The 25,592-nt window shown below is 30.7% G+C and overlaps 3 protein-coding genes across 3 annotated transcripts in view; all 3 read right to left on the reverse strand.

Annotated features, from left to right (window-relative positions):
• LOC129907356 (proteasome inhibitor PI31 subunit) overlaps positions 1 to 25,592 on the reverse strand; it is a 313,952-nt gene that overhangs the window by 129,593 nt on the left and 158,767 nt on the right. The window lies entirely within an intron of this gene.
• Positions 1 to 25,592, reverse strand: part of LOC129907335 (putative uncharacterized protein DDB_G0277255) — a 206,187-nt gene that overhangs the window by 35,652 nt on the left and 144,943 nt on the right. The gene's annotated exons all lie outside the window — the stretch shown is intronic.
• On the reverse strand, positions 13,156 to 13,587 carry LOC129911213 (uncharacterized). Its single transcript, XM_055988936.1, has one exon. It carries the CDS (start codon positions 13,585 to 13,587, stop codon positions 13,156 to 13,158), a length of 432 nt encoding a protein of 143 aa, XP_055844911.1.

Genomic DNA, 25,592 nt, shown 5'->3' on the forward strand with positions numbered 1-25,592 from the left:
TTTTTTAAAAAAATGATCTAAAAATTATTTATTTGTCAACTTTCTTGCAAAAAAAAAAAAAAATTATAAGATAATAAATCTTTTAGTAAAGTACCTACTTAAACTAAAGATTAAAACCTTACATATTTATATCTGTATGTTTTGTAGAAAAATGGAATAACTTTTTGAATACAATCAAAATTTACAAGAAATTGTTAAAAAAATATCCTTTTTCTCATGATATCAATTATTTTATTTGAAAAGCCTACACAAAAAATTATATTATTAAAAAGCTAAATATTTGTTCTAAAGAATAAAACTATTTTTAAATGTTTACAATGCCCAAAAAGTATTTAAATAATTTATTAAAAACAATAATTTCTTATGAAAAATGTGAAAAATCACTTCCATCACCCTAAAATCCAATTTTTTTTATATAACAACCTATAATAAATGTTATACCATCCGAAAGCGTATTATTTTAGCTCAAAATATTTATATCGGCCATGTCTGTGCGATTTCTACAAAAAGAGCTAGAATTTTTTAAACTCAATGAATTTTCATCAAAAAAACATTTCTTTTTATGTTCTCATGCTATTAAATCAATTTTTTTCTTTGAAAACCTATAAAACCTACATTTTATATCATGTGAAAGCTTATTATTTCACTTTTCATATGAGGTTTCAATCTTATTTTTGCGATGCCTACAAGAAAAGTTATAATTTTTTAAATCCATTGATGTCGAAATTTCAAACTAGGATTACGGTACTTCCCACACTGGTGGCTGTTCGGCGGGCAACAGATCTCCACAGATGCTTTGAGGTATTTCTGAAGTTTTTTAATTTAACATTGTGTAACTTGTAGTAAATGTACCGAAATGTGTGATATACCAAATGACTTGTTGAAAAATAGAACAGAAAAAATAGAATAGAATAGAAATTGTGACTACAAAATTGATTGAAATTTTGCACAAATATAATCTTGCCGATTATTTATCTACAGTATTAATTTAATTTATTTATCTGTTGAAGAAAAAATGATAAAAATAAAAAACGGTTAAAAACGGTCAAAAAACTTGGGACACGATTATAGACTATTTAATCTATAAGTTTGAGATTTTTTTAAACGCTCCGAAAAATTGTAAAAATAAAAACCCACCCAAAAATATCTCAAAAAACGTAGGTGTTTTTCAAAAATTCATATTTCAAAACCCATCTTTTGAATGACTTTTTTTTAAATTGTCAAACAAAATTTCTCTTATCTATAATAACTAATTTGTCGAAGGTCTACCTCATGTTTCAGTTTTAAAAAAACATTTATTTCTTGGTTTTTAAATTTTATAGAATTTTTTCAATACCATTTTCAGTCTTGCAATAAATTTATCTATCGATTAAAAAAAATTCAACTCCTTACATTGTCGCGTTTAGAAAATAGCCATTTTTTTGTAACTTGGTTTTACCATTATTTACCCTATTCAATGATGAAATCTTTAAAAATCCTTCATTTGTAGGTATTCAATTTTAATGTATTATTTTTCAAATCAGCTATAAAAGATATTTGTATCTCTAATAGTTTATTTTTAATTTTGAATTGAAATTTTTTGCCTCACTGCGAAAAATTTCAAGTGGAACGGGAGAAAATGGCGTCACTTTTTTGTGGTGGCTGCCATGGTTCATCGATTTATAAGACGTTATCACGTCAAAAACTTCATTTTGTCAAACTGCTATAGTTTAAAAAAAATTATTTAATTGTTTTTTGATGAAACAAAAGAGCTGACCTGCAAACTTGAAAAAAAAAATTAAATTCATAATTGCTTTGAATTTGTTAGTTTTGTATATTGTTTCATTTGCGAACATAAAAACAGTTCATTATTTAAGTTTGAAACATGAATAGCTTCCATTTTTTCAAGGATACATATTTCTATCAATGCCTCATAAGTTTTGCAAAAAAACTCATTTTGTTTTACTATACACAGAAGCAGAGTTCGAGTGTCTTAAGAAAAACTCATTCAGCGACAGTTTAGAAATATCAAAGTGTCACTTTTACATACTATGATGGTTTTACATACGTGAGGCTATCAGTACCAAGGCCATCAAAGGAAAATGTTTTGGTAAATTGATTGCAAATCGTTGGAAAGAATTTAAACCATTGAAAAGCTATTAAAAAGCCCTTTGAAACTCAATTAATAGTCGTATTTGACAAAGAAAACATGCTCAAGATTTCCCATTTTCTCGAAATTTTCAACAAATCCAAATATAAACCAAAACATTTTCCCATTTCTATCAATTATCTAGAATCTCGTATTCAATTAAAATCCAGAAAAATCCCTTTTCTTTCAATTCTTGTTGCTCCAATTGACCAAGCTGCTGCTGCGAGCGCGCATCACATTTGGACATTTGAGTTAGTTAAAAAGCGCCGATGTCAGCGAGTGTCCTGTGTCATCAATTTCCTAAGGCCCTTCAATGATTTGCAATAGAGATTCTGCCAATAGTCAGCAGTTTGTTGTTGTTGTTATTGTCCGTTAACGTCCGCATAAATTCGCATTTACTTCTACAAAAAAAAAAAAAAAAAAACTACTGCACGACTCAACCCTTAGACAAACCCGCATTTTGTTTATTATTTCGTTTGAAGAGGATGATTTTCTATCCTAGATAAAAAAAAAATAAAAAACCTTAACCAAATAAAAATCCAAACAACGAGCTATATCTTGCGCTCACAAATAGGGATAAAGAGGGACTCTGTCCCTTTATTTGCATTCTAAAAGGAGTTTGTTGTTGTTGTTGTCGACTGTCAACTCAGAGATGACCGCATAAACCTTAAACAATTGTTGGCGGTATGTGGTTGCGGCGGCGGCGCAGTTGGATCATCAGTATTCCATTTGCGAATTTGTGCATGCGGTCTTTTGGAGGAGGGCTTGCCGGACAAATGCCACTTTGCATACTACTTCTGCTGCTGTTAAAATAACGATCGCACACATGGAAGTTCAACAATAGACCAGAGACGATGATGACAGCATGGCCAACGCATTTATCGCGCAAAAGCCAAACCTCTTTAGCATGCCTTCTTTGGGTTTCTTGCAGCTCTGGCATAGCTAACGTCAACGAACGAACATTGTTGGCAACTTAATGAACAGCAGAGTCTTCTTTGGCGTCGTTTTCAACGACGACGGTGGCAGACGATGGGATGTTTTGCATGAGAATTCAAATGAATTCCAAGTAGCGAAGCAGCAACGTGTGGTTAGTCACCCGTAAGATGAACCGGCAAACTCTGTAGACATTTCCCCAAACACCTATCGTCTAAATTCCAAAAAAAAAAAAACATAATTAAAAACCACAAGAGTATGACTGCTCTTAGTTAACATTAGGTCCGTTCGACTGACATCTTCTTCAATTGAGTGATGTACCGCGAATAGAGCAGCGAACCTTGACTTTCTTTATGGTTTTTAATCAAAAAGACCAAGTTCAAGGCCAATGGCGATCAGTGATCCGATGTAAAGTGATGGAAATGCTCATTCAAGAGATGGCGATGGCGGAAGCGAAACAAAACTTAACATCAATCGTATAAAAATGATCAAACATAAACAATGAATAAAACTACCAATTTTGATGGATCGATTGGCAGATTTGATGAGACTTATTGTTGATTACGGATTGATGGGCTTTTTTGTAGTTTGGTTTTTTGGTGATGGCTGAATTCGAAGTTGAAAATGTTTTATTATGTCCAATCGAATACTAAACAACTATAAACATGTGTCAGCACTTTGTAAAATTATCGTTTTTTTTTTCGCTTGGTTAATATTTATTTTTTTTATTGAATAAAATTATTGAATGGGTGAATTGCCGCACCCTTTTATAGAAATAAGTTTTTTTTTCTTTTTCAAGTGCTGATGATAATTATTATTTTTTACAGAAAGAATAGTTGAAGTTGGAGAGAATTTTATACAATTGTAGTTTCAACATCCTATTGCGAGAGTTTCTAAATCTGACTTCTTTAAGTATTTTGTTTCGATCAAATCAAAAGGCATCCGCCTGTATTTTTTTTTTTTACTCTCGCAAGATCTATAAAATTGAAGTCTTGAAGTAATCATTTTATAATTACAAAGGAAAACGTTGATACTATAGAAAACTTTTTAAAACTAACAAAGTAATGTAATTTCTTTTTATTGAAGACCTTGCGGATGTAATTTTTTAGAAACTACATCTTCTTTAAAATAAATTAAACACAGATTTTTGATGAGGTTAATTAAGAGAACATTAAAAAATTTAAACTAACGATTGGATCGCTCTTATTTTAAAAGTAGTTGCTTAAAAAATTAAAGTTTTTATAGCATAAATAAAACAAAAATATTAATAATTTATTTTTATAAACAATGTAAAAATAGATTTCAAATTGTTTTTAAAGTCAAGAATGTTCATTTTTGAACTGAGTTAATCTCCAAACAAAGTATGCTATTCAATATTTTGTATAACAAAGAATTTATGGAATTAATTGTATTTGAAAATTGTAGTATTGAAATAAATATGATATTGTTTTCTTAAGAGATTCCGATTTTATACCAAATTGCTCTTCCCAATGAGGAGCTGATTTCCAAAACCAGCTATCGGAAAAAAATCGGAAAATGAGATATGCATGTCATTTTTTAGGTCTTCTCAACGCGCGTCTGATTCAATCAAAAATAATTTTTTAAACAGCACACAGAGATAGTTATTCAATGTCAAAAAACGACTTTATTTCCAAAACAGCCTATTGAACACCAAATGTTTTTTCCAAAATTGCCTATGCAAAATGTTCTTTCCAATAAGGCCTCTTCAGTGTAAAAAATATCAATTTGGCGTTTAATAGTTTTACTTCCAAAAGAAGACATAATTCAATTATACTTCCAAAAGCAGATATACCGACTTTTTAATAAGGAATTTTCAATATAAAGACTTAAGATATATTTAGTTTGAAAACTTTAATTTTATTAAAATTTTGTAAGGAATAAATTTGTAGAAGATTATTTTGCTCTATATCTTCTGTATTACGAAGTACAGGTTTTTGGCATTTTACTCAAAACTACCTTCAGGTCAGATAGCTGGTTTTGGAAATCACCTCCTCATTAAAGAAATTAAACATTTTATGCCAAATAGTTGTGAACCATCTAAGATCACAGTTTTGAACGATCTTCTTCAGTATATTAACTTTTAAAAATTATGTCCTCTCTTTTGTCATTAGAAAAATAACGTACCTATGTATAATACCTACCTATATCGCAGGTAAAAAAAAAATCCGAATTTGTCAGTTTTAACAAAACTGTCAATCAATTAAAATCGGGTATATTGATGACGATTTTAATTAAAACTGGAATAGGCTTGTTAATATATATGTTAATATTATTTTGTATTCTTCGGAACATACAAACAAATTGTACTTTTCTTTTTGATATTTGTACTAAGATTTCTATTGTATTAATATAATTAACAGGGCAATTCAATATTTTTTTTTATTGAAAATGGTAACTTTATGAAAAAGAGATTGTCTGTAAAGCCGGTTTACGGACGATGATTTTACGTGATAACGTCGTCAGAAAACAGCTTGTGTGCTTTTGTTTAAAATGAGTCAATTGAAGTGTTTACTTTTTTCAAAGAATCATAATTTACAAGAAAAAGCTAAAAAAAATACCTTTTTTATTTTCACATTATATTAATTTTTTTCTTTTAAAAGCTTACAAGAAAAATTAAGCAATTTAAAAGCCAAGTATTTCTTCTTAAGAATAAAACCATTTTTAAATTTGTACAATGCCCAAAAAGTATAAAAAAAAATTATTGAAAACAATCATTTTCATTAAAAAATTTCCCTAACAACCTATACAAAATTGTATACCATCTGAAAGCTGATTGTCTCAGCTCAAAATATTTTTATATCGATTTGGTCTATGAGACATCTACAAAAAGAGCTAGAATTTTTTGAACTCGATCACATTTCATTAAAAAAAGAAAAAAAAACATTTATTTTTATGTTCTCAGGCTATGGAATCAATTTGTTTGACAACCTATAAAAAATTTTATACCATGTGAAAGCTTATGACGTATCAATCTCATTTCAAAGATGCTTACAAGAGAAGTTCGAATTTTTTAAAGTCAACCATGTCGGAATTCCAGACTGAGATTACGGTACTTCCCACACTGGTGGCTGTTCGGGGGGCAACAGATCTCCACTGGTGTTTTGAGGTTTCTTGATTTTCAGTGTTGCTTGTAGTTAGTCTACTGTTATGTGTGATATACCAAATGAAAGTTAATTGTATCAGGATGCTCATAAAAGTTTAATAAAATTTCTATCTGCTCTTGGTCAAAAGTTATAACCTGTTGAATTCTAAAATTTTATTTTACCATTATCTCAAAATAATTTGTACGAAAATGATTGAAACTTCGCACACATTTAGTCATGGTCATGGTCTATTATTACTCCATATACTTTATTCCTGTATCTATTAAAAAAAAGATACAAATTAAAAACGATGAAAATCGGTTAAAAACGGTGAAAAAAAAGTGTTTTTTAAAAATTTGTTTCTTCCGTTATTCAGTCAAAACTCATTAAACGACGAATTTTTGAACATGTATGCATAAGGCCAAAACCTACATGTCCTATAAGTTTGAGATTTTTGAACGCTCCAAAAAAAAAACTAAATATCAAAAATTACCCAAAAATACCCCTAAAAAACAAATTGTTTTTCAAAAATTCATATGTGGAAAAAAATCCGTATCAGACGCCTAATTTTTTTCCTCATCTTTCACCTGGTACCTTTAGAATATTCAAAAAAAATTTCCCCTACCCAAAATCCTAATTTTGTCATAGCCCCAACACGTGTACAACGCTTAGTTTCAGAATTTTTTACAATTTTTTCTTAAATGCAGTTATTTTTAAATTAGTTTTATCTATCTATAGCAAAAAAAATCAACTCTCTTCGATTTCGCGTTTACATTTTAGCCCAAACTTCATCTTTCCGTTTTACCCCTGTTTACCCTATTAAATGAAGGAATTTTTAAAAATCATTCATTTGGATTAAACTTTAGGTTATTATCTATCAAATAAGCTATAGAAGATTTTTGTACCTCTAATAGTTTATTTTTAATTTTGAATTGAAACGGGAGTGGAACGGGACAAAATGGCGTCACTTTTTTGTGGTGGCTGCCATGGTTCATCGATTTATATGACGTTATCACGTCCAAAGAACACCGTTTTGCATGTTAAGAAAGATTCCTCTGAATGTGTGTAATCAAAACAGATTCAAAGTTTTTTTTTGTACTGCCGGCTTCATTCAAATAAAATGTAAAAATAAAATTTAGAAAAAAGTACGTATACACCACAGTGGACATTTTTTAAAGATTTGCTCTATTAATTTGCATTGTATATTTTTACTATATTGTGCATTAAAAAAATATATGAAAACTTTTGGAAAACTTTTCTCATGTTTCTTTTGATAGAAATAAATTATATACCTACATAGCCAAATGGTTAACTAAGTCTATGAATCTGTTTATCTCACTGATTTTCTTATTCGGTATTTATGTATTTTTTGAGGTCTTAAAGTTCATTGAATTAGGACAAAAATTGAATGTGGTAAAGTGGATCTCCTAGCTTTTGTAAAAATAGAAATAAATTGAAAATTGAAGAAAATAATTTTTAGGAGCAGGCTAATATTTCTTAAATCTGCAAATGTACTTTTCTCCATCATCCGGTCTAGAGTATTAAATTAAATTTATTTAATATTTTTGCTAGAATGTTCAAAATGCTAAACATATGAAGCAGAACAATTCTTCCCATCAGTGATTTCATTTTGCGAAATAATGTTTCTTTCTGAAATAATGTTAAGGTCATAAATATCATTATCATGCAGCCGAGTCGTCGTCGTGGAACATGTTCCAATTCTACCGTCAAACATCGTTTAATCTAGTTAAGTTAAATTGATTCAATTTACGTGGAAACGTGCTCACTGCTCTTCAACGACCATCCCAGCGTCTGCCCCAAAACCTGCATTTGATTGTGTCAAATGGAAAAATATGAAAATTTCCCTTTTAACCGGGTGCAAGTCTATGGCCAAAACAAACAAATCGAATTCCTCTAACTATTCTGTACACCGGCCGGCCGGCTTGGCCGGTTAAATAGTAGCCTTTGTGGTAACTTCTCTTTCACGAGCTCGTCGTTGGTCGTCGATGCAACGTCAACTACGGACGTTTTGTTTATGACCAATGAAAAGGAAAAGGAACTTTTAATCAGATTTTTTTTTTCCACTCCATCGTCTGCCACACCGCCAACGAGCAATGAAATGTGTTCTTATACAATTGCAATCCTATAGTTCGAATCCCACCGCAAAGAAGTCACGGAGCATTGGGTCTTGGTCTAAAAGGTCTGATATGTTTAAATGCTCACATGTTGCCTGCGACCAACGACCGACGTGTATCTCAAGGAATTGTTCCAATTGACAAAGAAAAAAAAAAAAAAAAAAAAGCCAAAAGGAAATATATATCTTAGGAGGGTATTGTGTGTTGTCTATCGATTGAATTAATACCGAAGGCTTGTGTGCACTTGAACAACCCAAAACCAACCCACCTCCAATTTCGACTTCGATCTCGACAGCGAAAGGGACAAGCTTGCTTGAACAACATTCAATTGCATTTGCATTCTCTTGCAGAGTCTTTAAGGATAGAGAGGAGCCTTGTTTTTAATGGGTTGGAACTGATACCCCCTTATGTTGGTTTTCCAGCGGAATGGCGGCACACGACCGATGGTAGCGGATGTGCGGTAGATGTGGATGTGGGGTTACTCCCTACGTTTGCCAATCGATGTCATCGCTTGCTTTCATTTGAAGAGCCTCACTGAACTCAATGTTGCCTTTATATTTCTTTTATTTTGTATTTTTTTTTTTGTTATTTTTTTTTTCGCTTAACTTGTTCCTGTTTTGATGTTGTTAAGAGGCAGAAGAAGTACTAAGCAAGAGAGTGCCTCCGCATGCTGCCGTAGAGGAGTGTGCTTTTGCTGAACTAAATTGCATGAAAGACTACTTAGTCTCGATTGGGTTTTTGATTTTTCCATAGATCGGGGTCAATTGTTTTGGGTAGTTTGTATAAGTTTTTTTTTTTAGTTTTGTGCCTGCCTGGCTTTGGTTAGTTCGTGCTCAAGTCATGCATTTGGGGCGGATGGCCATTGCCCATCATGTACAGCAGAATGCGGTCTCCATGAAAAGTAAATTCCATTATAACTTCTGTCTAGTTAGTACAGAGAAAGTATATATTTTTTGCTGGTTTGGTTATAGTTTGTTGGGATTTTTGTTGGATGGTCCTCGATGTAGCAGCAGATTCGATGGTTTATTAAGACCGGGAATTGAGTTTATGAGCCCAAGACCATTCGTGCAATAAAAAAGATTCGTTTTCGTTTTTGTTTCTTTTTTTTTGTATTTTTTTTTTGTTGGTAAATGCTTTATGACTAAAATGTGGGGGAGAAGATGTGATACTCGTCGTAATACTTGGTTGTTATTTCTCGTGAATTCCATGCCAATAAAAAAAAAAAACAGAAACAACAAAAAATTAAAGAAAAATTGAATCTTATGATGTTTTAAAGGCTTTCAGAATTGGTTATGGTCTTTTAAGTATAGACGACGACGTGCTCAATGATGGGCTTGCGAATTTGCGCCCGCAAGTTGGTCCACAGAAGTATATAAAATTGAAAGTGGATTTTTTATTTTCTTATTCATTTTTCTTGCACAAAGCAGGTCGTTATAAGTGGCAATTAAATTCTTTTGAGAGTGCATTTTTACGTTCTAGACCATGACACGAATGCTGAAGGAAATTGGACATAGAGCGAGTGATCGGTTAGTTATAGTCGAGAGTGTCGAAAAAGGTGTCGTTTTTGTACAGAGATTTTATTACAATTGAGGGACTTTTCACTTTTTTTTTTTTGCAAATGATCTAGTTTTCATAACCTTTTTCTTCTTCATTGAAAAAAGAGAGTCTAATGATTATGATTTTATTATTAAATCATCTTCGTGAAGCTTTGAAGAGGATTCAATATTGCAATCTGTGGTATGAACTCATTTTGAATGAAAAGAACTTGAGTAAGATGAGCTTTCGACTGAAAAAGAGTCCTTAAATTTTTAACCCAGTTAAAAGGACCACAACCCTCAATTAAATATTAAGTGGTTTGAGTTTTGAGCAATTCTTAACCTACCATTTTGGGGTTTTGAGAGTTTCCATTTTATTCTATTATTACAAATGATTTTTGAAAAGAAGCTAATGGAATGAAAGCGTTTTAAAAAATATTAGAATATTAGGGAACCCGGCGGAACAGCTCCAATTTTAATGATCTTTTTTTCAAACCTCGCACATAGGAGTATTGTCATCAAAAACCTGGCCATAATTATTTTTCTTTTTTTTTTGTTATTATTTCTGTTTAAAATGAGTATTCCTACAAGAAAATACAATATAAACCTAGTTTTTGTTATTTATATTTTTTTACGAAAAACTAAAAAAATTGATTAATTTCCTCATCCCTAATACGCAATTCTCAGTTTCTTTTCTCTCTTCCTCAACCTTAATTAAGATCACCCAAAATAAAATACACTAATAACATCAGTAAATTTAATTAAAAAAAATAAAAAACGTTGCATAAGGTAAGGAGTATTTTCTATCAGAAGGTGAAAAACTAATTGACCCTCGATTCTCTAGAGAGCACCTAAGAGCACCCAATTTTTGTTGCATTGTGTTAAAGAATATATAAACTAACTCATAAGTTTCAATTCATCGCAGAATAACGGGGTATACTAAAACAAAATCATTAAAGTTCAAATAATAACTTAACAAAAATATCAAGTTTTTAGATACTAGTTCTAAGCCCGAATTAAAATAGAAAAAACCATCTAACATTTTCAAAACTTTATTAATATCGTTAATAAATAACTGAAGAAGAATTCTCCATTTAAATTTTTTTAGATTTCTATCACAACACTTCGATATCGCATATAGAATAACACTTACCAAAATAATTCGAATTCAAAAAAAAAAATGAGGTAGATGTAACAGTTAACTTTGAACTCATTTTTTAACAAGACACGATCGAAAAACAAAAAAATGAGTGCAGCATATTGACACATGTTTATTTTGCACCCACTTTGCCAAACTTTCTGGTGTCAATTTTGATTTTCAGAAAATCGACTTATGACCAGCTTTTTACTGCAAATACTCCTATGTGCGTCGGTAATTTAAAATATGTAATTTAACCTCTATTTTTTAATTTAATTGAAGATAAATTAAATGATGCTTTAAGATTGTCTAGGTATTTATACAGAGTTTAAGCGATGCAATCTTCTCACAAATTGACTTCAAACACAAAAAAAAACAAAAATATTTGAACACAGCGGCAACACCTACAATATTTGAAAAGACATTTTTAAAAATCTAGAAGCTTATTCCTATTTGTAAAATTAATATAAAGTAAATTGAATGAAGTGTTTTTTGAAAAACTGGTCCTGAAACTCTGAATTTTGAAAAAAAAAAATTATTGACAAAATTTTAACATGTCTTTTTAAAAAATTTTTCGTAATAAAATACTGGTTTATTTTTCAAAATTTGTTGGCCATGTTTATTTAATTTAAATTCAGAAAAGAAAATCTCAATACAAAATTAAAGTTTATAAAATAAATTAAAAAGTGTTTTATTTTCAAAAAAAAAACTGTTTTTAGTAGAAGTTTTTGAAAAAAGATTTAACATCCTATGTGTCTGTTTTTATAAAGTCTTAGAAAAAATCAATTATTTCGATACAAATATTCAGTTTTTATAAAAAAATTGAAATAATTTTTTAATTTTTTTTTTCTAAATTCAACTCACAATATTTATGGCGACACAATTTTAAAAGATAAATTCACATTTAAATACAAAAAAGGTTTTAAAAAATTTTTTTTATTTTTTGTTTTAAAAATTCTGAGTTTAAAAATTATTTTTTAAAAAATCTTCATTGAATTTATTTAATTAAAATTCAACAGGTAGAAATGAAATTCTAGCTTCTTATAAATGTTTATTTAAATATTGTGGGTATTCCCGTTGTGTTCAAAATATTTTTTTTTTGTGTTTGAAGATAATTTGTGAGAAAATCAATCGCTTAAACGATGGAAGATTGTCCATCACTTCCATATATTTTTTTTCATTTTATTCAATTATTAAATAATTTTTTTTTGTTCACAAAAAACTTAAATTTAATAATAATAATAATAATATATAAATTTAATATACAATTTAAAGAATTTTTAATTACCAAAGTTTGAACAAAAAGATCATACTTCCTTTGTAAATATTAAAATCTTACCAACTCTTAGGTAAATTTCCAATAAAACTTCTAGAATAGTTGTACCTGAAAATAAAAAAAAAAAAAAATAATATAGAGTTAAGTAAAATTTAATAATCTAAGATCGTACCTAATTAAATAATTATATAAATTTATATTTTAATTTATACAAAACACCAACGTTTAAAATTGTTTAAATTATTTTGTTGTAATTGAATGATTTCACCTTTAAATAATAATAATTAATGAAAAGTATACTTAATAAATTTTCTATAAAAAAGTTAATACACTTTCAACCACCTGCATTGCATTTCTAAATTGACTATATATTTTTTAAATCAGTTCAATTATAGGCACTTATGAATTCCACACAGCTCCATTCAATAAAACATCGATGGAAAAAATTATTTCTAATTTCTCTATAAAGAAAACTATATTCAAATTATAATTGGCATCGTCGAATCGTGGAATAATTTGCATAATCAAATCAAAATTTATGAACTGCCTTTTATAAAATTGGTACACATTTTTTGTTTTAACTGCGCAAATGTGCATATTTGGCATAACGTGTTGTGATCTAAAAATGTCTTATTACAAGTTTTGTGTGGCGAGAGAAATTAGTTTGAATTTGAAATTGATACGGAATTTTTGTTTTTTATTATACCTAAATTTATTTTTTTTTTCAGAAATGAATCACAGAACAACTTTATTAATGAAATTAAAATAAGCTCAGTCAACTCATATAGAAAATATTTTGTTTTATAATTGAGATCAAAAACTACCCTAATAAAAAATGGATTTTGCCGCAACACCGATGTACGGTTGAAGCAACAACATGTTTTGCTGTAGGGTTGGTGAAGGAATTTATATTGTCGGTGTTGTGCGTGTGTTGTGGGGGTGTTTATGCAGTATTGTGGTGGTGGTGCAGTGGTGTATTGGCGTTGTTGAAGCAGCGTTGTAGCGTTGTTGTGGGGTGTTGTGACAGCGTTGTGGTGGTGTTGTGGTGGTGTTGTGGTGGTGTTGTGGTGGTGTTGTGGTAGTGTTGTGGTGGTGTTGTGGCGGTGTTGTGGAGTTATTGTGGCAGTGCTTAAGTGGTGTTGTGGCCTTGTTGTGGCGGTGTTGCAATGGTGTTGTGGTGGTGTTGTGGCGGTATTGTGGCGGTATTGTGGCGGTGGTGTTGTTGTGGTGTTGTGGGCATGTATGACGGTGTTGCGGTGGTGTTGTGTCAACCATATAGTGGTGTTGTGACAGTTTTATCGCGGTGTTGTGGAGCTGTATCCACCATTTACTGTCCATTTTGTATTGAAAAGAAGAAAAAACGACTAAATAAATAAGTTGACAAAATTATGAACTTAGCACTCCAACTCATAAGGACCTTAAGGTTGCTGAGTATAACAGATAGAATTAGTGTATTTCGCTAATGGACTATTTCAAATTCACTAAGGTTTCAAGTAAACAAATTAAAAAATTATTCTTATATGCAACTAAAACCAATTTTAACTATTTTCTTAAAAAAAAGATAAAATTTCTTAAATCAGTAAACACAAAATCAATAAATCCCTTTAAAAGTCAATACAATTAATAAACATACCGGATACTAAACAAACATTTCATAATATTTTATGAGATTCCCAAGGAGTTGTTTTTATTTTATAAAAAAACAAAAAAAAATTACAAAACACATTTATATTGATGGTTTAAAAATTACTCTCGCAAAAGAATCTTCCCAAGGGTGATGTTCACATCAACATTTACAACAAATAAACGTTCCAATGTCCATAACTTTGTTTCTCAAATTACAAATTCAAAATGTGCAGCACCACAGGGAGAAGAACTCACATCACAAAACAGAGAAACAACAAAACAAGAAGTTAGTCGCGAATGGAATGGGAAGTCTTCTTCAAATATGGCCCTGACAATCACTTAAGATGCAACTCTGCTGATGTATCAACCGATCTTTTTCTCTCTCTTTTCATTTTGATATGTCTCTGGCTACAAAAAGGTATCACAAGACAGTGCACAGTCAACTTATCCTGCCTGGCATTAAGTGTGATTATGGGAAATTATTGAAATTAGTACAATAATGCCACAACAATGTTGCTACCTGTAACTATCGATTGCACCCCGATGGATCTTCTTCTCTCTGATGTCGGTCGGTCGGTTTGTATATCTGTTTCTGTCTCTGTTTTTTTTTACAGAAGCGTATGGAACTTGGAAGTGGAGCAAGAAACCGTGTGTATTGTCTTTTCCGCCACAGCAAATTGAATTCCAATTTTGTATCTCTTACTTCGACTCGCGATGCAGAAAACACCTTTAATGCCGGTTTTGAGCTGCGCTATAGGAGTATTATACGAGTTTGTTGCGATGATATCAATGCAACTCCACCGCAACTATAAGAGCTGCTTTCTGCCCATATCAGTGTGGGGCCACTTGGTGGCTTATTATGTGAGCGATGAACTTTTGCCAAAGGTACACCACCAATACCTTCCTACCTACATCCTAAAAGATATACACTCTCTATATGCCGCAGTACAAGATACTTAATTCACTGTCGTCTTCTGCATTGGTTATAGGAATACCTTCTTTTGCCCCGTTTACCCCTACCAACAAAGTTTGTTGCCACAATTGGACATTAGAACGGGTGTAGTGCACGTAATCCACTCTCGGGGTCTTGCGGTGTGTACAAGTACGAGTATCTTCGCCCAGCAGAAGTGCATTGCACTTGCAAGAGATTCTTAGATCGGAGTGGGGGCGAGTTGTTGGTTGGATTTGGTTCTACGAGGTACCTATGTATAATACACCAACGACATTGGTAATGAATTTTAAAATTGCATTAGACCTTCATTTCGTATGCATTACACAAATACACATGCATCACGCACACGGTGGTTATCGAGATACAAAACTGCATAGATATAGTTTTTTTTTTTTTTTTTTGTTGCATATATCAGCGGGATTGAAACCATGCGGGAGCCATTCACCCTGAAGGCAGTTTTGTCGTCGTCGTTGCTGTCGCTGTCGTCGTCATTGCTGATTATTTCTTAGCCAGGCTAGTTGAGTGTTTGTCTATTATTTTTTTATTTTTTTTTATTTTTTTGCAATTTATTTCTATCGATGTGTTTGTGTATCTTTGTGTGTGCAATTTAGCTATCATACAACATAATTACAATAAATTAGTTTTGCGTGTTAGCATTAAACTTGTAAGTAAAATGACTTAATGAAATTGTTTTCTATCTTTATATTATTTTTTTTCTTTTTATAAACTCCCTGTTGCGTTTGGCTCTGTTGCATGTTGATGGGGTTTGTTTGGGGCAATTGTTTGTTGCAATTTTTAGCAAGAATATTAGTTTTTTGATTTAAATTAATATTTTTCTTCCGTGGTGTCTTCAAGTTATATTTCTCGATAGTTTATTGTAAATTGAATTATTTTTAGAATTAAGGTGAAGTTTGTCTAGCCAAAGCATTATCTATTAGTAAATGTTTGATTAAAGTGTTCCATCTAAGTCTTGCGTCTTTATTATTTTTGAAAAGTAAGGTATTTGCGCTACGTGGTACTACGAGCGCCCTCTATTGATAAACAAAAAAAAAAATAGGAACTAAATCATAATTTCATGGGATGATCTACGTTACAGGTTTCAAAAAATGCGCAACTTCATTAATAAAAATATACCATTTGATTTTCAATAATCAAGTTTGCTGCTTAGCTCTTTCGTTTATTAAATATTTTTGCCAAATAAAAGTAAAAGCAAACTAAATGAGTAATTTTTTCCACTTATAATAAATTATTACTTTTTCTAACAATTTAAAACTTCATTTCATTGATCGATCATTCAAACCAATGAAAAATCAAACTAAAAATGAGAATATTGATACAATGCTAGAAATTATTCAATAAATCAAAAGGTTTTACTGAAATATATTGACTACTTATGTCACTAATGCCTAGAGCTGGGTTCGAACTACGGCATACGTTCTTTAACGTTTTGACTATTGCTCTCTATCTATTTAATCAGAAGAAAATGATAGAGACATAAAGCGTCAATAAGTTAACGAGCGTATGCCGTAGTTCGACCCCTGAATTTCAGCTCGCATAGAAATTCGAATTCGTATTCGTATTCATATTCGTATTCGTATTCGTATTCGTATTCGTATTCGTATTCGTATTCGTATTCGTATTCGTATTCGTATTCGTATTCGTATTCGTATTCGTATTCGTATTCGTATTCGTATTCGTATTCGTATTCGTATTCGTATTCGTATTCGTATTCGTATTCGTATTCGTTATCGTAATCGTATTCGTATTCGTATTCGTATTCGTATTCGTATTCGTATTCGTATTCTGCTTTCCATTTTCAAAACGGGGTGGTTCTGTTATCCTTATTCTTGTTGTTTAGTTAGCGGTAATAGTTTTTTAATTGAAATATATTATCTCAGATTCGTATATCCTACTTCTTTTTCGTGTAAAATACACTGTATTGAAGACAGAATTCTGAAAATTCAGCCATATCTAGCTAACTTTGAAATTTTGCATTAGTTGGATATAACTTTCAATATCTTTTCTAAAAGTATTTAAGGATCTTAGCTTTCTAAGCTTTCCACTACCACATGAAACCTACAAGTTTTACTTTCCCCCTAACTAGCGGATTTCTAATAACTTAGCTAAAAACGAAACTAACTTCAACTTTTTTCAAATTCTTTCTTTGCTGCCTATAAATCTTTTCCAATCTAACTTGTTGTTGTTGAAAAGTTCAAGAACTATTTGATTAATATGGGAACAGCAGCAAATAATCTCACAATAATCTTACCATATTGTTGAACTTCTTTCTTGATGCAGCTCTGCACGTCAGTTAACAATAATATATCAATAAATTTCTTATTATCTTGAATATAATTATTCTCATTCATTATAACCAATATACAAAAACCCAGCCCATATCACAAAAGTCAAAAACTCTAAATTAGCTTTGTTCAACACCTTGCATTATTTTCTTTATAAACACAACACGTATTTGCTATAAGTTTAGAACTTACTTATTTCACATCTTAAATTCACCACCATTCCATCCCAACCCGAACCATTCATATATCTACCGCACCACACATTGCATTGCAAACACAGTTAAGTCTCTGAAGTAGCGAATAATTACATACTTTTTATGGATTCATAATTGAAACGTGCTACCTTTCTACTGTTAGAAGAAATAACAACAACTACTATTTACTGGCAGTTGGTTAGTGTTAGATGACCAGCCTGTGATTAGATGATAAAGATGACAGAGTCAACCAACTGTTGATGTAGTAGAAAGTTCTTTTTTTATTATTGTTGTTGTTGTTTGTGTTTCCTTGTAACTTCGTCAAGTTAGAGAAGTGTTATGAGAAGAATTATTATTATAACTACACTACACTACTACAGAGGTCAGCTGACGTGTTATCTCACGTTGTGCATCAGTAAAATGCTTATTACAACCAAACAGCAGCAGCAGCAGTTTTTTGCTGCAACTATAAAAGACACAAAAGTAACATAAAAACAACTCTAACCAACAAACTATCAACCATGTGATATGTGTATAATCATTATTCTGAGAATGTGATACGTTGCAGTCAAGTTGCAGTGATTAGAATCGTCGTCGTCGTCGTGGAGAGTGGGTTAGAATAATTAAATTCTTGGCTACGTGTTGATGGGATATAATTTTTTCTTTCTTTATCTTTTTTTTTATTATTTTATTTTTTCTTTCTCTTCGTATCTTATCAAAACAAACCAAACAAATGGGCAGTATTAAGGCAGGTACAAAGTCGAGGAAAATAAAGTAGTTATGAATGTTTTAATTAAGAAAATTGCAATCATTTTAGTATTGACGGGAATAGTACCAAAGTCGACTTTGAATCATCAACTTATGAGTTTTGAAGCCTTCAGTGTCACCAGCATCACTTAAAAAATGGTTTAAGACCTCAAACTAGTCATAGTCGCAAAGAAAAAAAAATTAATAAAAATAAATCCAAGTGATTTTCAATAATCAAGTTCGCTGCTCAGCTCTTTCGTTTAATAAATGATTTTGCCAAATGTCCACTTAAATTTAACTAAATGCAACATTTCTTTAATAATTTAATTAAACATTGATTTTTAAGTAATTTAAAGTTTATTGACTTTAATAAAAATGGGTGTTTAATGGTTAAAAGTGGTTTAAAGGCAATGAATTCTAATTTTTGATTTATTTACATTCAAATCAACCAAAAATCGAATATTGAACAAAAATTAAAAAAATATTTATTAATTGATATTTAACTCTTAAAAAATGTTAAGTTTTCATTCCGCTAAGGTCCAAATTTGTAACCAATCAAATTCAAACTAAACCGAAAATAACTAAATAAAATAAATCACAGACAGAAAAAAAAATTGGAAATCAAATTTCAACAATTTTAATATCCAAATCAATTTGTTTTACTTAATGCGATTCAATGTCTAAAGTCAAAGTTTTCATAACTTCTGAACCAAAAAAAAAAAAAATAAATAAATAACTTTAATTCCCTCTAATCTTGAGGTGCACCCATAATTACTGAGGCAACAATACTTCAATTGCTTCATTACTCAAAAAGTCACAGCTAATCGAAAGATGTGTTTTTTTTTTGTTTTTTTTTTTTTTCATGTTGCAATATTAAAACGTTTACCATACTCTCTGTACATTTTTAGCCTCGTGCCAACAGAAATATTCAGCCTCATCTAAACTTCCTAAAAGTGAAAGCATAAAAATAATAATAATAATTTGTTATGTTGTTGCCTTTTGTTTCGGACTTCGGGAATCTACAACATAATATGTGTCTTTTATTTGAAAGCGAAATGAACAACTATCCCGACTTTGTGCTCACAAAAAAAAAAGATCAGGAAAAGTAGTTATTAAACCCATCGTCGTCGATGGAACAACCAATAGGTCATTCGAAGGTTTTTTTGAATTTATTGCTGCAATTTAAAATTGCTCCTGGGCGTCACAGTCTGACTTATGTAGTGGTACTCTCTTAAAGATCGATCATTTAAGTCGAGTTCCTAACCTTAAATCGAAAAAAAAGACTAGAGTTTCATAATAAAAAAAAACTTCCCCATCATCCCAGCCTATCCCATCTCAAACCTCCTCCGTTTTTTTTTTTCATATGATATCTAACTTTGATGTGCGGATTCATGTTTCAGATTCACATTTGTGAGTATCAATTTTTTTTTGTTAGGTTTTTGATCGATTAGACTGATTGCAATTGAATAGAGGTAAAAGGAATCTCTTGTTGGGCCTTAACCATTTTATTCAATCAATATTACCAGAGTTTGAGCTCTTTGATGATGCGGGATTGAACATAAAAGAGATGTTACGTGATGAGAAGAGTATTTAGCAGAAGTTAGACAAACAAATAATATATAATTGATGGATAAAAATGAGTTTTAAATGGAAGTTTAATAGGGGTTAGGTTAGAGCCAAGGTGTATTGTTTGTTAGAGTGAGTACCTCTAACTATCATTGATATTTAATTAATGATTATGCAAGCTTCTGTTGGAATTTTGTAATCAAAACGGTTGGAGTTGTGAGTATTTTTGAAAAATTGATAAACAATTACTTTTTCATAGATTGGAGTATTGAAAAACAATTTAAATCAAAATACCTAGGGTAGGATGGTATAAGAGTGCGCGGTTGATAAGAGTACGCAAGGCCATTTTCTACTTATTTTGGAAAGATCTAAATGAGTTTGATCTGCTGTCAAAATTTCATGTAAATGTGTTTGTAAACAGAGGTGCTAGTTAAGTTTAAGTTTTTTAGCACTTTTTTGGAGGGTTGAAAAATACTCTGTTTATTTAAAGATAGGCAATTTTATTTGCGACTTTTGTGCGAACTTACACCTGTGCGCAGCTGCGCACTCTTACAAACTAACCCGCGCACTCTTACACAATAGGATGTATAAGAGTGCGCAAATTTCCTAATGTGGTATTTTGTTTATAACTTTTGAATTAATACATTTTTGTTACCAGTTTTAAGTTTTTTTCGTTGCTTTGATTATAAACTAAAAACTAGGGTAACTTCGGGCATTATGGCGCACCGGGCATTATGGCGCACCTCTCAACTACCATACTTCCAATACTCGTTTTTAAATAAAACCAATGCAGAAACTTTGGTCTTCGTCGAACACTAGGCTTGTGAAAATCGCAGGTCAGTGCTATTATTTTTGTGTCAAACAAAAAAGAAAACAAAAAAAATATACCGGTTCTGGGTTCCAATATAATATTGCTTTGTTTTTGTTTGTGTGTATCTCGGTAACTATACAGTGCACGTGTTTGTTGTGAAGAGTGGAATGCAGTGTACAGTTTTGGTTTGGTTATATAACTTGTAATAATATTTTAAATGAAGTAAGAATTATGTTTGGTTTTTGGTGTTTTGTGAAAACTGATTTCAAAAGTAACTTATATAATGTCTCTGCATTTTTTAAAATTTGAAATTAACCTCAATTTAACGTTAATTTTATGAAAGTTATTTACAACTATATTTCCGAAATGCCGAATAAACGTAAAAAAAGTAAAGGGCTTCGAAGTAAATGGGGTTCGCCATATTGCGCGTACATAGGGCAATGTGGTTTTTTTGGACTATTTTTAATTTAATTATTTTTTTGTTAAAAAGCTTGAATTTTTATTCTTAAATAATTTATTTATGTTACGTTTTTATGAAATTTATTTAAAAAAAAACTGATTGAAATAATAATTGTTGTCCGTAGTAAAGTTATTTGAGTTTGTGCTTAGGTATGCCATAATGCCCTAATTTACCCTATATATAAAAAAAGTAGTTAAATTCTTTTTGTTATTGTTTTATTTGGCATTTTGTCTAAAATGCGCACTCTTATACCACCTTACCCTACCTGTAAATTTTGGATGGACTATTTAAAAAAAAAAATTGTTTGAAAATGTATGTAAAACAAATTCCATAAAAAAATATCTCAGGGAAAATCATTTTTTTTTTTTTTAATTTTGCGAAGTATTGACGTACTGACTTCTAGATAGTTGTTTTTTTTTTTTTTTTTTTTTTTTTTTTGCAAAAATTGATATGGAATATTAGTAGTCCATTTGTTGGTTGGTATGGCTTCGATTGCCATGTTTTTTTTTTTTTTAATTTCTATTGAACTACAATCCGGTAAAAGTTCGGGCTACTCTAAAAATTGTATGTAAATGGGCTTGTGACAGTGTACGAGATATTTAAAAACAAAAAAAAACCGTTTTATTACAGGTACCGTTTATATAACATTACAAAAAATATTTTTTTAATTCAAAAGTTGGCCTTAATATTTACACTTGTTATTCTCCTGGGCATAAACTACGCCAAAAATTAATCGAATCGATGACATAAATATAATCTTGTACCCTTGTTAGATTAAAACGTTTCTTTTACTAAGCAAATGCCACATTAATAAATTTGAAACCAAAAACCGGTGTTTTTGAAATATGACGACTCACAGAACTTATCTCTAAAACGTCAATAGACATCGATTTAATGTATTTAAGAACTTTCGCTTTCATGTTTTGGAAAGCAAATATACAATTTTACTGTGGGTTAATAATAACAATGGGCAACAATTTTCAACTTTTTAAAATTTTTTAGAAAGATTTATATCTAATTTTATAGATTTGGGTTCAGCCAGCTCAAAAATCATATTGGTTTCTTTCTAGCAGCTCTAGTTTTTGAAATATTTAATTTTTCATATTTAGGAAATATTCATACAAATTTTTCAGTTTTCCTTATTTTGAGCGTTAATTCGAATTTTCCAGAAAAATTTATATTACACTCTTAATGTATTAAGGGTCAGTAAACTTAAAAATTACATTCATTCATTTCTAGGAGCTCTATTTTTTTTTTTAATATTTCCCAATATTTTGAGGGTAATTTCGTACTAATTTTAAAGTTATGCTTACTTTAAATGTTTGTTAAAATTTTCCAGAAAATTTTTTGTCGAACCTATTGCATTTGGGCTCACTAAGCTTAAAAATCACGCTGGTTGCTTTCTAGGAGCTCTAGTTTTTTTAGATATTTTCATTTTTCTCATTTTGGGGTGATTTCATACTAATTTTTTTTAGATTTTTTGATTACAAGCGTTTTTAAAGTTTTGCTGGAAAAAATTATTTTGAATGTATTTTTTTTTCGGTTCAGTAAGTATGAAAATACAACAACAAAATTTTTTACATAAAAAAAAAAAATTAAAAAAAAAAAATTTGTATGAATTTCTATGCCTTTTCATGTATGAATAACTTAAGAACTAGAGCTGCTAAAAAAAATCAGCATCCTAAATTTAGTAAGAAATAATAAACAACGCTCTGGAAAATTTGTATGTGTTGGCCAGTGTATTTCTAGCAATAAAGCCAGTTTGATGGCAGAAACAACATTTTGATGAATTAACGTTTTTTCGTCAAGTTTTGTTTGATATTATGCCGGTATGTATAATGTTGTATGCACCATTGAACCTCAAATATAAATTTTATGACAAATTCGTTTCATTGAATGAATTTTTCTACACACACCTGCGTTTTTTTTTCGCATGGGTAAATTTTCTAAGTTCAAAATTCATTCTATTATTCTAATAAAAGTTCTTATTCTAAAAAAAAAAAGAATTAAATGAGGTTACTACCCTTAAACAATTAAAACAATTATAAAAAAAAAAGAATGTTTCACACAAGTCATTGACATTATACCTATCTTAGGTACCACCAGTCACCATAGACTTAGTGCGAATTTGCAGTCCAACAAACCACAGGCGTGACCTCAGTACCAGTACCAACTTTTACATAGTATATTTTTGATCACTCAGCCATTCGCAATCAGACAGACAATGTTGCTTTTTTTCAGTTTATTTTAGTTTTTTTTTTTATATTTCACTCAAACAACCATCAGTGCCATAGTTATCTCTTGGTTGTAGTAATAAACGACTTGTCTTAAAGTTTTTAGTGTGTTGTTCAGCACTTCCTAGAACTGCGACTTTGAAAAGATGCAAGATTCTGCGTTGAGATCTCCGTCGTCGACAATAAATGTTTTTTTCAGTTCTTTATTTCCATCTTCCTGTAGACTCTATAAAGACTAGACTATCGCTGATTTATCAATAGCACCACAAGTCAAAGTCAGGTCAAGACGCAATTCCACTTAGAAGAACTTTTTATACAGACTATAGTCACTTTGCAATCCAAAAAAAAAATCCTCCTTCACCAAAAAATCAAAAAGAAGAATAAGAGTGGTATGTTCTTTTTTAATGCCTAATGTCCGTACACAAAATTCGTGTAGGAGTGCAACAAATTATCCACGATTTGCCTTCTTATATTCCTCCTCACTCCACAAAGTTCTACTACTGGCCAACAGTTTTGGTCGGTCGTCGTTGGTTGAGACGGGATCAGGACCGGGAATCACGCGCCTCAACTCACTTCACTTCTTCTTCTTTGCATTTTTTTTATTTAACTTGCGACTTGGATGCCACTCTCAATTTCAACTTCAAGTCCACCAGCACCAGTCCCAGCCAACCTAAGGTCTTTTCCTCCCCAAGACTCCAATATCTAGTTGTTGTTTCTATGTAAAGAATCCCCGTTCCATGGACGATTGGTCGTCCGTCCGCCAGTTTCGTACTTCTACTATCTTTTCGAACACATCGGAACAGGAAGACCATTCTTTTTGCTGCTTTGTTTTGTCTGCGTGCCTTGTTACCGCGCTGCACTGCGATCAAGAGAATCATTTCGCGGTTATTTACCTTATAGAATAGAAAATCAGGTATAAGCCAGGTTACAAGAAGACTAACAAAAAAAAAAAAAAAAATAAAGAACAACCAAAGTAACATCAACACAAAAGAACAACAAACTTCTTCTTCTTCTTCTTTTAGTAGAAAAAAAAAACTAGGAAAAGCGAAAGGAAAATGCAAGACAATTGAATGGAAACTGTCGGTCGGGTTACTGCCATTCCATTTATTTTTATGCGGGCGTCAAACAAGGAAGACACAAGAAAAAGGAGTCGGAATAGTGGAGAGTGGGTTGTATTGGAGCGAGGATGTTTATGATGATGATGATGATGGTGGAGGTGGCTATAAGGAGTAAAGATATAAATGCAGTGGAGGTTGCATAGTGGCATCGTAAAGGCATCGAACTTAAAAAGTTCAATGAAACATCTCTTCTAACAAACGAAAAAAAGAAGTATCTTCACTTTAGATAGAAATAGCACTCCATCTCCACCACCACCACACATAGAAAGAAAGACCTCTAGGTTAGTTGTTGTATATAAGAATCTCGTAGGAAGGAAATGCTTCTAATTGAAATTTTTGCATAAATTAATTTTTAAATCTTTCAAGTTGTAAATTGGAGAAAAAAGACGACTTTGTTGCGCTATGTAGCTTGCTTGGTATTTTGTATGAAAATATTTTTTTTTTAACACCAAAAATTAATTTTAAAGTTCAATATATTTCGATGTGGTAATTTGGAATATTTTATAGCATTATTTACGAGACGTAACCGTACCAGAATAAAAAAAATCAATAATTTTTCTTGTTCATTTTGGTGATACGATTTCATGAGAATCAACAAGAACGAATGTTTATTTGAAAATCTTACTGCTATAGGAAAGTTAGTAAAATAACAGGGATTTTGTGGAATTTTCGTGTGCTGATTTTGAATCCGAATTCAAATTTGGCCTAGCACGTCACGTTTTTAGGATATTGCCGTTAGAAAATCTCGAAAACTCATTTTTTGCTGTTTTTGAAGCAATATTTTGGCGTAATGTAAACTTTTTCAACTAAACTTTTCACGGTTTATAAAAGAATTTATTTTTTTCTTTCAAGTTCAGTTTCAATCTCCTCAATATCTTTTTTCTTATTCGAGATATCTTAATTTAAGTAAGCTAAGTAGGTTCAATCAATCAATCAAGTTAAGTAGGTTTGGCATATCTTACCATAAAGAAACTAGGTATTTATTAAAAATTCATATTTCTTTTTCCTAAGAACAAAAGTATAATTTTCTAATAGATTTTAGTATGCTGATTTTGAATGCGGATTCAAAAAATTAAGATCAGCTCCTGTTTTTTGAGATATAGTATTTTTTTTTTTAAGATTTTTTAACCAAAAACTTGATTTTGTGATTCTTTCAATATTTATGCTGTTTTTGTCTATAAGTATCTTAAAATGTGTGTAAACTTTAATTAATAAATACAAATTTAGTGTCATATGATAGATCATGTTAAGAGAAATCATAACAAAAACATTACTGTTAAAAAAAGAGCCAAGTTCTCCTATGTTGAAGTTATGCTACCACAAAAAGTATAC

This window comes from Episyrphus balteatus, chromosome 1 (assembly GCF_945859705.1).
Source record: "Episyrphus balteatus chromosome 1, idEpiBalt1.1, whole genome shotgun sequence".
In the NCBI taxonomy this organism is placed as follows: Eukaryota; Metazoa; Arthropoda; class Insecta; order Diptera; family Syrphidae; genus Episyrphus; species Episyrphus balteatus.

What these genes read in the sequence shown, in the direction of transcription:
- LOC129911213 (XM_055988936.1), bottom strand. Translation starts at nt 13,587, where the DNA reads ATGGACAGTAAATGGTGGATACAGCTCCACAACACCGCGATAAAACTG.